This window comes from Macrotis lagotis, chromosome X (genome assembly GCF_037893015.1).
Source record: "Macrotis lagotis isolate mMagLag1 chromosome X, bilby.v1.9.chrom.fasta, whole genome shotgun sequence".
NCBI classification, from domain to species: domain Eukaryota; kingdom Metazoa; phylum Chordata; class Mammalia; order Peramelemorphia; family Peramelidae; genus Macrotis; species Macrotis lagotis.
Genome location: NC_133666.1, coordinates 140,757,726 through 140,771,387, shown reverse-complemented (window position 1 = coordinate 140,771,387; position 13,662 = coordinate 140,757,726). Strand labels below are relative to the sequence as shown.

The window sequence follows — 13,662 nt, the reverse complement described above, 5'->3', positions numbered from 1 at the left end:
CAATATCTAAAATATGGGGATACATTTTAAAATATGCAAAATAAATATAAAGTCATTTGGTGGGAGTATTTTGATACTTGGTGGATACTTTGTCTTCCATGAACACTGATCATCTTTTCCTTCTTTGCTTTGTGGCATGTATGGACTTTGGTGGATTTCTTAGTGAAGGTTTTTTTCCTTTGAAACCAGGAATTTTCTTATACTTCTGTTTTCCATTTTTCCAAAAGATCTACTTGGCTTGTGGTCATGAGACAGCCAGGAATGCTCGAGGAATTGTGACATTGTAGAACATCAAAAAGTATTCAGTAAACATGATTAAGCAAGTGCCTACTGTATGCTGGCCACAGGACCCTCCCCTGAGTTAGCTCATGAGACAGTGCTCTGACAGAGAGGCAGTGAAGGCCATGGAGAGGAGGAATGGGAAATCACTAATAGAGACAGTAGAAAGATGGGACTTTAGCCTAGGAAGTCAGTGGGCAGCATCTGAGGAGGAAGAACATAGAAAAGACAGTGCAGAGAGATAGAATGTCTATAAGGCCAGTGTCACAGGATCAAAGGGTAGTGCAGTGTGGAGTTGGATGGAGTAAGACCTAAAAAATAGGGGAGGCCTAGGTCATAAAGGCCATTGAGCACTAAGGAGCATTTTTTTGTTTGATCTTGGAAGTGATAAGAACCCATTGGAGCTAACTGAGCTGGGGAGGTGATGCAGTCCAACTTACACTTTAGGGAATTTCACTTAGCCAGCTGATTAGAGGATGGATTAAGGCAGAGACCAACTTGTGGGGGGGGGGGGGGACCGCCAACAGGCTTGTTCAAGAGCCTAGACATTCATGCTAAGGAATCTTGTGATAGAGTTTCATAAGTGTTAGGAGGCACACTGGGGAAAGGAGCCAAGTTCTACAAGCCTTAATAAATAAGCTACTTCTTTTCTGTTCTTAAGTATTTTTCTCTGCAGTGCTGTGTGAAGCTTCCATATTTTTGATGGCATGAATGTTTTCTCCATCCTCTCTTTGGTATCAGACTTTATCCCCTCAAACTATGCCTATTTTGAGTCCAGTTGATTAAGTAGGTAGATGGATAGCCTCTTGGTGGGGAAGGGAGGGGAGGAGTTTCATGTCTAACTGTTCATGTCAGATGAATAGTGAAGAGTAGTAAAATACTATTTGTTTTTTTTTAATTAACCCATCATGAGGAGAGAACAGGCAAGGAACAGTTTCAGGTAAGCTGCTCAGTTCAGGGCACATATTTATATGGTTTGGTTCAACTCAGAGTAGAAGGAAATACTTCTGTTTATCCCAGGATTATAATATTTTAATTAGAAATTAATATGGGGGGGCAGCTAGGTGGCGTAGTGGATAGAGCACTGGCCCTGGGGTCAGGAAGACCTGAGTTCAAGTCTAGCCTCAGACACTTAATTTCCTACCTGTATAACCTTGGGCAAGTCACTTAACCCCATTTGCCTTAAATAAAATTAAAATTAAAAAAGAAATTAATGTAGTGAACCCTCATTTAAATATGATAACTTTTTTCCCCCTGGAAAAACAAGCTTAGATCTCTCTTTCCTATCATGACCACTAGTGAAGTATTCTCTAGCTCCTTTTCACAGAATCCTTTTTTCTCTTGTGCTAAATTCTAATTTTTTTTTGGTTCTGAATTCCATCTCTCATCAGATGAAGAAACTGAGCCAGAGAGAACTTAAGTGACTTGCCCAGGGTCTCATAGCTATGGAATATTCAAGGAAGGATTTGAACCCAAGTCCAGAATTCTATCTACAGCACTATCTATATTATATACAATTATATGGTTAAACAGATAGTTTGGGAGGAAGGACACTAGAAATATGGGTAGGGGCATTGTCGGGGGGGGTGAATCAAGAAAGGTTTCATGCAGAAAACTTGCTTGAATTGATCTTCAAAATAATTTCAGACTAAGATAAATCTCCATAGTTTGTTCAAAGGCAATGCTTATGTTTCTTCTCCCCCTCCAGTCTCTGTACGTCTCTCTGCCCATTCTACTGGAGTGTGTCCCTTTCCAGAATGAGAGCCGAGAAACTTGGTGCTCAGCCCCACAACTGCCTGAGGAGCTCAGACGTATTGTGTCTATCTATCAGGCCACCTTGGACCTCCTCCAGCAGTTTGAGGTTCACCCAGAGATTGCCTCCCAGATGTTTGCCTACCTCTTTTTCTTCTCCAACACGTTGCTCTTCAATCAGCTCTTGGACAAAGGTGAGGTGGGGCATGAGAGGGTTGGTTCCTCCAGGGGTACTTGATCTCTGTTTTTCCCTCTTAACCTGTGGACTAACTCTGAACAATAGGAAACCATCACAAGAAAACGTTATTGAGAAATGTCTAATGCTTGTAAAATGCATAAAAAGCAGAGTATAACACATGGGAGTAAGTGGAGGTTAGACATTCGGCCGAGCTTTCAGACCACCAAGGTTGTAAGATGTGAGAATTCATTGCCAAAAAGGTTTTTGGAGTTGTCTTCTCTGCAGTTATTTGAAATGTATTTCTTTTATTATTCTCAATTATGCCCAGCCATGTTGTCAGCCTTGGATTATTAATCTAACCATTTGACACCTTTTGCTCCTACACACTTGCTCCTTAATAAGGATATAGAAACTTGTACAGCTTCTCTGATTGGATCCTCTATAAATTTATGTTGCGCAACTTCAACTAGGCCTTTGCTGCAGTTAAGCAATCCTACTCTACCTGTTTTATCAACTTACTATCCTGCTCTCCACAGTGACTCTTCTGGTTGGTTCTTGTCCTTTGTTATCGAAGAAGACCAAAACAACATCACTACATCTGAGACAAATTACAGTGTGTCCGATTGTGTCTAATAAGCCCAATACAAGCTCGGAATGCTCTACCACAGGTTGGGCACAAATAGTCCATGTGAACACCTGGGGTGGGGTTGGTACTATGAACTTACATATGTCACATTTCCTTTGAAGCTGCTTCAATTCTTCCTTCTTCATAGAGTGCAGCCCCCTCACTGATGGGGACATGCCATGCTGGATGGTCCTATGCCAGGGTCTCCCAAGCTGTACAGTCAATTCTAAAGTTCTTCAGTGAGTCCTTCAGGGTGCCTCAGTTTCGCTTCTTCTGACCCCCTTGTGAGCACTTAATTGTGACTATAATGAATGCTGTATGAGTTCTCCATAAAAAGTAGTCTTTTTGGCAAGTGTATGTCTGGTATTCTTACAAAGGACCCAGTTCATTGTGGTTGCACTTTTTATAGTAATGTTGGAATAGTTTAGCTTGAAAAAGGACTTCATTGTCTGGTATCTTCTTCTGTCAGGTGAGCTTCAGAATCTTCCTAAGAAAATTTAAATGGAAGTGATTCAGCTTCTTGACATGGCTCTGGTAGACTGTCCAGGTTTCACAGACAGCAAAGAGGTCAGCACAATAGCTCTGTAGACCTTCAGTTTGGTAGTTAGTCTAATACTTCTCTCCTATACTTTTTTCCAGAGCCTCCCAAGTACTGAGCTAGCTCTGGCATTGTAGGTGTCCACAGTACTCAAAACTTCTCCATTTGCTGTAATCAATGGTTCCACATACTAATGGTGTGGTGCTGGCTGATGGAGCACCTGTATTTTCTTGGTATTAATTATTAGACCAAAATTAGTACAAGTATAGAATTGATCCATGCATTGTGGCATCTCAGCTTCAGAAGCACTGATTGCATGATCATCTGGTTTGATCTTGGCTTGTAACCTTTTCAAGTTGAAGAATTTGCCATCAGTGACCTTGAGGCCTTGTTTATCATGTCGATTATATGGCTGAAAACATCTTGCCAACAAGCACGGGAGCAAGGACATCCTTGTTTTACTCTATTGGTTACTGGAAAATCTCAGAGCATCTTCCACTACCCAGAACCAGGGCAAACACATCAAGGAACTGATGTACAATACTGATAAACTTCTCCTCTGGACAACTAAATTTTGACATAATTTCCCATAAGTCCTCACAACTGACAGTTCTGCTTCTGGCATTTTTCCTGGAGTTGTTGGACAGCAAACACCATATCAACTGTTCCTTGACTCTTTCTAAAGCCATGCTGGCTCTCAGAGAGGTAAGCATCTTCCAGGTGAAAGATCAGCCTATTGAGAAGGACTCTGGCAAGAATCTTACCAGCAATGACTAAAAGAAACACCCCTGTGATTGTCACAGGTCAGTCTATTCCCTTCATCTTTATAGAGATGGACAATGAAGTCATCCTTGAATTCTTTGGGGATAACCTCTTCATGCCATATAACCTAGAAAATTTCAGTTAGCTTGTGGATAAGCAGTGGACCCCCACACACACACCTTCTAGATCTCAATTAGAATAGAATCAGCACCTGATCCTTTGCCACTTCAATGGAGCCTAATGACATTCAAAGCCTCTTCTTTAGCTAGGGATGGATTGACTTCAACTTGAAGTAAAAGGTCAGTGACTTCTGCATTGTTTGATGAGAGTCTGTTAACACTTAACTAGTGTTAAGAACATGTTCAACCCATCTCTAGGATCATGTCCCTTTCTTTCATCAATGTGGATCCATCAGGACTAAGCTATTGAGATGCACCATAGGTCTTTGGCCCATAAATAGCCTTCCAAGCATCTTTTTTTTTAGTTGGTTTTTTTTTTTTTTAGGTTTTTGCAAGGCAATGGGGTTAAGTGGCTTGCTCAAGGCCACACAGCTAGGTAATTATTAGGTGTCTGAGGTCGGATTTGAACTCAGGTACTCCTGATTCCAGGGCCAGTACTCTATCTACTGCACCACCTAGCCACCCTTTTCCAGGCATCTTAAAAGCACTTTGGTTTTGTTACTATCTGCATAAAAATTGAATTTTATCTGCCTTCTTAGTGAATCAAGAGTTCTGCATCTCTGCAAGCTTCACTTATACTTGACTGTTGTTAGAATTAAATGCTGCCTTCTTAGAAATGGATGAATTATCCTGCTGGTAAATCCTGTGGAGTCCTAGTTTTTCATTTTGCAGCTTCTGTATTTCTTCATTTTCATCACACCAATCTTGTAAGTGTTCTGACTCAGGTGAGCTAATACGGTTCTGTACATCAGATCTTTGAAAATTGCCCATTCTTTTTCTGCTCCACCATTGCCAGCTGTGTTTTGGCTCTGCTTTCTCTCCAAGTTAGCCACAAACTATTCCAGTTCAGAGAGACTCTAATCTCTTGACATTAATTCTTCTAGTAGTTATTTTTAGCCTTGGGTTGCCACTTTAGTTGAGTGTGAATATTTAACTTGAAGAAGATGAGTCTATGATCAGTCCAGCACTCTGTACCACACTCTTCTAAACCTTCTTAAATCTCCCATGACTCTTACCTGAGAACCCTGCCTCATATTTTACTGGAATGCTCAAAGCCATTCACTGTGAAATCCCTCTTCTCCCTCCTTCCTCAAATCCTTCTACCACTGTTCTCCTTTATTTAAGTTTCACATGACTAAGTAGCTCCTTACCAAACTAATAATACCTCTATTTATTAAAGCAATCCCTTTTCTCCTGTCCTCTGTCATCCTCTACTCTTTCAGTATTTTCAGTCTTTTCTCAGTCCTTTTATCTTATAGTCTGACCTTCTACTTTATCATCCCACCAAAACTGCCTCTCCAAAATTACTAATGATCTCATAGTTGTCAAATCCAGTGTGACCTTTTCTCAATCCTCATTCTCCTTGATCTTTCTACTATCTTTGACACTGCTGATCACCCTCTTTTCTACAGTCTCTTCTCTCTAGGTTTTTATAATGCCATCTCTTTTGGTTCTTCTCCTACCTGTCTGGGCACTCCTCTGTCATGTTTGCTTCAAATCACAGCTTCTAATTGGAGCTGTCCCTCAGGATTCTGTCCTTGACCTTCTCCTCTTCTATATTACTTCATGCACACTCACAGTTATAATCATCTCTTTGTTGATGACTCTTAAATAAGTTATTTTGCCCTAAGCTCTCTGCTGACTTTTTTTTTCTGTAGGTTTTTGCAAGGCAATGGGGTTAAGTGGCTTGCCCAAGGCCACACAGCTAGGTAATTATTAAGTGTCTGAGGCCAGATTTGAACTCAGGTACTCCTGACTCCAGGGCCTGTGCTCTATCCACTGCACCACCTAGCCACCCCCCTCTGCTGACTTCTAATGTCCCACATCTCAGATTGGATTTTAAGCTCTTTGTGTCCAAAACAAAATTCATTATCTTTCTCTCTACAGCCTATCTTCCCTCTCACTAAAGAGCAATACAATACTGTCCTCCTAGTCTGTCAGGCTTGCCACCTAGGAGTCATCCTGAACCTACTCTCTCAGCCCCCACACCCAGACTGCTGCCCAACTTCCTTGCTGTCCCATCTCAAATCCCACCTTCTAATGGGAAGTGTTCTCCACCCTTCCATTAGTCACTGTTTCCTCCTCATCCTCTATACAGCTTGCTCACCTCTATTAAAGCACAGGCTCCTGGAGGGCAGTCAGGGATTGTCTTTGGTCTGTCTGTCTCTCTCTCTCTCTCTCTCTCTCTCTCTCTCTCTCTCTCCCTCCCTCTCTCATTTCCCCAGCACTGTTCACCTAGCACATCATGGACACTTAATAAATGTTAATTGATTGAAGTTGGAGGACACACTAGTATCCTTTCAAAGAACTTTGCCAATGAAAGTAATTCTGTGTGTTACCTATGTGTCAAGTTGGTACCAAGCATTTGAATTTTTCTGGGCTAAATAGGAGCAGAATGCAGTCAGGGAAATAAATTGATATACACATTGCCAGAGCTAGCTCAGTGTTTGGGAGGCTTCACAGGAAAGTATGGAGAGAGATGGTATTGGACCTACTAAACTGAAGGTCTAGATCTGCTGATCTCATTGTATGCCTGTGAAACCTGGACAGCGTACCAATGTGCCAGGAAATTGAAATACTTCCATTTGAATTGCTTTAGAAGGTGTCTGAAGATTGTCAAGATAAGGTACTAGTCACTGAGGTTCTTTCTCTAGCTGAACTTCTAGGCATTTGAACTCTACTGCAAAAAATACAAATCTAATGATCTGGCTACGTTGTTCAAAAGTTAAACACATTTGCCTAAAATATTATTTTATGGACAGCTCATGTAAGGCAAGTGTTCACTTAGGAGTCAGAAGAAATGATACAAGGATGCTCTAAAAAGTCTTTCTGAAGAACTTTGGTTTGATCATGAGACTTGGGAGATACTAGCCTGGAGCATCCAGCATGGCATGCCTATGTCAAAGAAGGGACTGTGTTCCATGAGTAAAGCAGAGTTACAGTAACTCAAAAGAAATGTGCAGTGTGCAAATTTAGAGACATCTTCACTCTAAATGTTTTCCCTGTAATATAGCTTTCCAAGCCTGTATTGATCTGAGCAGTCATAGTCGGGACATCATTTTGGTCTTTTTTTTAGTAGAAAGGACGAACACCACTAACTCTGAGGTTTACTTCATTTCATCTAGGGGATCCTTACCCACAGTAGTACATGTAATGATTTTATCCATTCCTGTCCATTTAAGTTTGCTGACACCCAGTTGTTGATATTTAATTTTTCCATCTCTTATTTGGACACATCCAGCTTTCCTTGGTTCTGAGATCTCACATTTCAACTATGCAACATTGATCTGGTAGCACTGGACTTTTCTTTTGTCTCCAGATACAACAGCAGCTGAGCTCCCTTATGACTTTGGGTTAGCTGTTTAATTAGTACCTGAGGGGCTTGTCATTCGACATCATGTCTTTTTTCAGTTCAATACTGTCCTGAGGGCTTTTCATGGCAAAGATATTAGAGTGATTTGCCATTTTCTTTAGTGAATCAACTTTTGTCAGAACTGTCTATTATAATCTGTCCATTTTGGGAAGCCCTGCATGACATAGCTTAGTTTCATTGAGCTATATACAAGCCCTTCTGCCATGAAAAGACAGTAATTTGGGAGGGGTTTTTCCAGTAGCAATGTTTGACTTTAAGAGTTGGACTATAAAAAAAGAAGAGTGTCATAGAATTGACAGTTTGAATTGTGCTAGAGAGCACTTTTGAGAGTCCTTTGGACTGCAAGAAGATCAAATCAGTCGTTACTTAAAAAATTAATTCTGACTATTCACTAGAAGTTCAAATACTGAAGCCAAAGCTTAAATTCTTTGGCCAGATAACAAGAAGACAACTGATTGGAAAGGCTCTGCTTCTGGGAAAGATTGAAGTTTGGCAGAAGATGCAATGGATAGATAGTGGCATGAAAACAAGGAAAATAAAATTAGACAGATTTCAAGAGATAGCAGAGGATAGAAGGACCAGGTATTCTATGGTCCATGAGTTCACAAAAATTGGACATGATTTGAGCAACAAATTCTCAAAACAGTCTGGTACAGACTAAGAAATAGAGTGGTAGATCAGTAGAATAGATTAGGTACATAAAGATCCAAGCTTGGCAAAAATTACTGCAAAAACTGGAAAACAGTTTGTCAGAAATAAGCAACAACCTATAACTCACACCATATATTAAAGTCACAGTCAAAATGGGTGCATGATATAGACATAAAGGATATATAAGCAAGTTAGGGTTGCATGGAAAATTCTACCCATTAGATGTATAGGTGAAGGAAAAATTTGTGACCAAAAAAGATAGATTTGTGGGATATAAAATGGACAATTTTGATTACATTAAAGTTTGCATAAACTAACCAATGCTGCCAGACTAGAAGGAAAGTAGAAAACCAAGAAAAAAATTTTAGCATGTTTCTGTAAGGAAGAAGACTTCAGTTCTCAAATATTCAGAGAACTGAGTCAGATTTATAAGACTGCAAGTCATTCCAGTTGATAAATGGTCAAAGGGTTTGACCAGGCAATTTTCAGAAGAAGAAATAAAACTGCAGTCTATATAGGCATATGAAACTATAGTCATATGAAAAAAATGCACTAAAACACAATTATTGGTTGGAGAAATACTAATTAAAGAAAACATTGAGATTCCATCTCATCCTTGTCAGATTGACTAATATGACAGAAAGGGAAAATGCTAAATGTTGGAGGGAACCTGGGAAAATTGAGATACTGATGCAGTGCTGTCCTTGGAATTGTGAACTAACCCAATCATACTGGAGAGCAATTTGAAACTATGCCCAAATGTTATTAAAACTGCACATCTTTTGAACTCAGCTTTACCATTACTTGGTCTGTATCCCAAAGAGGTAAAAGGAAAAGGACTTACATGTACAAAAATATCAATAGCAGTTATTTTTGTGGTGGCAAAGAATTAGATATTGAGACTATATCTATCAATTGGAGAAGAGCTGAACAAGTTGTATTTGATTTTGATGGAATACTGTATTGTGTTATAAGAAATGATGAATAGGCTGCTTTTTAGAAAATAGAGAGCAAATTTGGGAGAACATTATACATAGTAACAGCAATATTATGCAATGTTCAACTGTATATAACTAAGCAATTTTTTTCAGGAAATATTTATTTTTCCAACTATATGCAATGGTAGGTAGTTTTCAACATTTTCTTGCTAGGTTTAGAGTTTTACATTTTTCTCTCTTCCTTCCCTTCTCCCCAACAGAAAATAATCTAATATCTAACATAGGCTTTGCATGTATAACCATGCTAAACATAGAGCCATATTAATCATATAACTTAGCTATTCTTAGCAATATGATCCTCCTCCAGAGAAAGAACCAATGGACTTTGAATACACATAGCATTTTTTAAACTTTATTTTTCTTGGGGCGGCTAGGTGGCGCAATGGATAAAGCACTGGCCCTGGAATCAGGAGTACCTAGGTTCAAATCTGATCTTAGACACTTAATAATTACCTAGCTGTGTGGCCTTGGGCAAGCCACTTAACCCTATTTGCCTTGCAAAAACCTAAGACAAAAAAAAAAACCCTTTATTTTTCTTGAGCGGTTTTTTTTTTTTTTTGAGGAGGGATTGTCTTTGTTTTCTTGCAAAGTGGCTAATGCAGAAATGTATTTTGCATGACTGCATTTGTATAATCTGTATGAGATTGCTGACTTTATCAAGTAGGGGGAAGAAGAAAGAAGAAGAAAATTTGGATCTCAAAATTTCAAAAAATTTAGTCTAGAGATGTGGCACATTATTCCCTTTTCCTCCTCTTTTTTCATGACTTCTAAGATAGAGAAGAAACTTGTTCTCAAGGTTCCTATCATTTCCTCTTCAGCAAATTGTACTTCTTTCTTGTTGATAGGAATCCAGTCTGGAATGGCAATTCCCACTATAATTTCTTCCAAATTTTGAAGAAGGAAGTTAATGTTCAGAAAAGACATTAAATTATTAGCTGTGTTTTGGACATAGAGCTTCAGAAAATATTAAAATAGTTGACATTCCCCTTTGAACAGTGCTATGCAGCTGGGTAGTTTTGTGATCAGTTTCCTAACTCTTTATATAATTCCCCATCCTACCTGTTGTCAGAATTGCTTCTGTTTCTGTCTTCATTGATTCAAATATCTTTTGTCGTGTTTTTTCCCTGCTTGATTCTAGATTTCCTCTCATGAATTTATTTTCTGACTACACAGTGTACAGTATTTGTTCTCTTGGTTCTTTTTTCATCATTTTTCCACATTATAGTCATGAATATCATTCTACCAGCTCTCAATGATTATACCTAGAAGAATTAGTTTGCCTACTTGTGTTCTTTGTGCACTGTACAGAGTAGGTACTTAGTGTTTATTGATTTAGTGATACTTTGTGCCTTTGTACATAGATCTCTTGAGGTCATGAATTTTATTGTATCTCTTTTTAAATATTGTTTCAAGAATTAGTTTTTCACTAGGACTTCCAGCCAAGATGGCGAAAAGAAGTCAGGCACTGTCATAAGGTTTACTGGCTTAACCTCAGAACTAACATGAATCAAGCCTCTTAACAGAATTCAAATACATGAAATCCAGAAAGAGCAAAGGAGAATTATATCTACCAACAAGGTCTGTCTCAGAGAAACGTGGGTGAGCCTGGGGCAGAGAGCAGAAGGCCAACTCAGGGGCAGTGGGGTGAGGCTTGGGGATTAACCTCAGAACAGCCAGAGAAACTTTTGTCTTTGGAAGCAATCAGGAGAGTTCCAGCACACTGACTGTACATCAGTCCAGTCAGCTCTGCTGGCCTGTAAGACCAGGACCATGTGCCCCGTATTGTGTAAGAGGAAAGGACTCTTCCCAGAGACAACCTCCCTACCCCCTGCCCCATACCCCAGGCTCAGGTGTGGGCAGCAAATCTCTCTCAGTGCTGAGAGAATAATGAGATTAACTATATAGCCCAAGGGCCCAGCACACATGTTCAAGGATGATTCAGACTCTGCTTCTCTCCCCACCCCACCCCCAGGCCTAGGGAGTGGGCCTCAAGTCAAGGTCACAGACACTCCAGAAAACAACCAGCACCCACTACTGGCCGGCCCATTTGGAGTTAATAAACCCAATAAAATTGAGCAAAGCCTCTAGGGATCTCAACACTGAACCTCTGAAGCAGCCCCTGCCCTAACACAAGATCTTAGGAAAATGAAGAAAAGCCAGTGAAAAGGGGGGTCCATAGAAAACTACCTAGAATTCAAAGACTAACTCAAAGAGATCTAAAACTTCTGAGGAGAATATGAATTGGTCTGCAGCCCAGAAAGACTTCTTAGAAGAGATCAGGGGGCAGCTAGGTGGCTCAGTGGGTAGAGCACCAGCCTTGGAGTCAGAGGTACCTGAGTTCAAATCTGGCCTCAGACACTTAATAATTACCTAGCTGTGTGGCCTTGGGCAAGCTACTTAACCCTGTTGCCTTGAAAAATCTAAAAAAAAAAAAGATCAGGGAGGAATTTAAAAAACAATTGGAAAAATTTGAAAAAGAAACCCAAGAGAAAATGAACACTTTGCAACAAGAAAAAAAAGCCTTGGAAAATACAATTGGACAAGTGCAAAAAAAAAAAATTCTCTCAAAACCACAATTGGGCAAATGGAAAACACGTTCAAAAATAGAAATGGTCAATTGGGAAAGAAGTTGCAAAAGGTAAATTAATATTCTTCTCTTAAAAAAATAAGGAATGGAATCCGTGGAAACTAATGATTTCATGAGACAACAAGAATCTGTTAAACAAAACCAAAAAATCCCCTCCCCCCAAAACAATAGAAGAAAATGTGTAAAATACCTCATCAGCACAACCACTGACCTCAAGAATAGATCCAGGAAAGACAATTTAAGAATCATTGGGGGGCAGCTATGTTGCACAGTGGGTAGAGCACCGACCCTGGAGTCAGGAGTGCCTGAATTCAAATCCATAAAATGTAAGTGAATATCAGAATGGATTAAAAACCAGAATCCTACAATATGCTTCTTACAAGACACTCATTTGAAGTAGAGAGATTATATAGAATAAAGGTAAAAGACTGTAATAGAATATATTTTGCTTCAGCCGAAGTGAAAAAGGCAGGGGTAGAAATCCTTATCTCAGACAAAGCAGCTGCTAAAATAGATTTGGTTCCAATTCTATATAAACTCATTGGAAAAATAGGTGAAGATGGAAATCTGCCTAACTCCTTCTATGACACCATTATTGTGATCATACCTAAACCAGGAAGAATCAAAACAGAGAAAGAAAATTATACACCAAGTTCCCTAATGAATATGGATGTTAAAATCCTAAATAAATCTTAGCAAAGCAATTACAGCAAGTTATCACTAGGATAATACAATATGAGGAAGCAGGATTTATTCCAGTAATGCAGCATTGGTTCAATATTAGGAAAACTGTTAGTGTAATTGATACATCAATAACAAACCTAACAGAAATCATGATTATCTCAATAGATGCTGAAAAAGCCTTTGAGAAAATATAGCACACATTCCTACTAAAAACACTAGAGAATGTAGGAATAAATGGATCTGAAACCATCAACGAACAATATATGCAATGGGGATAAGCTTGTGGCATTCCCAATAAGATCAGAGGTGAAACAAGGATGCCCATTATCACCACTACTGTTCAGTATTGTTTTAGAAATGTTAGCTTCACATGGAAGGATTTGCATGAAATGATGCTGAGTGAGATGAGCAGAACCAGAAAAACATTGTACATCCTAACAGCAACATGGGGGTGATGATCAGCCTTGATAGACTTACTCATTCCATCAGTGCAACAATCAGGGACAATTTGGGGCTCTCTGCGATGGAGAATACCATCTGTACCCAGAGAAAGAATTGTGCAGTTTGAACAAAGACCAGAGACTATTACCTTCATTTTAGGGGAAAAAAAACATTATTTTATTATGTAATTTTGCTATCTCTTATATTTTATTTTTCTTCCTTAAACATATGATTTCTCTCTCATCACATTCAACTTAGATCAGTGTATCCATGGGAACAATGTAAAGACTAAGAGACTGCCTTCTATGGAGGGTGGGGGGAGGGAAGCAAGAGTAGGGGAAAAATTGTAAAAGTCAAAATAAAATCTTTCTTAAAAAATGTTAGACTTAATAATTACCTAGCTGTGTGTTCTTGGGCAAGCCACTTAACCTCAATGCCTGGGAAAAAATAACCTAAAAAAATGTTAGCTTCAGTAATAAGAGAAGACAAAGAAACTGAAGGAATTAGAACTGAAAAGGAAGAAACAAAACTCTTGCTCTTTGCAGGTTACATGATTGGTACATCTAGAAAATCCTAAAAAATCATCTAAAAAACTGCTAGAAACAATTAGCAACT

General features: G+C 39.2%; 1 protein-coding gene across 3 annotated transcripts in view; it reads left to right on the top strand.

Moving 5' to 3' along the window:
- RADIL (Rap associating with DIL domain) overlaps positions 1 to 13,662 on the top strand; it is a 133,835-nt gene that overhangs the window by 92,917 nt on the left and 27,256 nt on the right. For all 3 annotated transcript variants that reach the window (XM_074207004.1, XM_074207002.1, XM_074207003.1), the window contains one exon: positions 1,988 to 2,225. In XM_074207004.1, the coding sequence (XP_074063105.1) occupies positions 1,988 to 2,225 (238 nt within the window). The remainder of the gene's footprint in view (positions 1 to 1,987; positions 2,226 to 13,662) is intronic.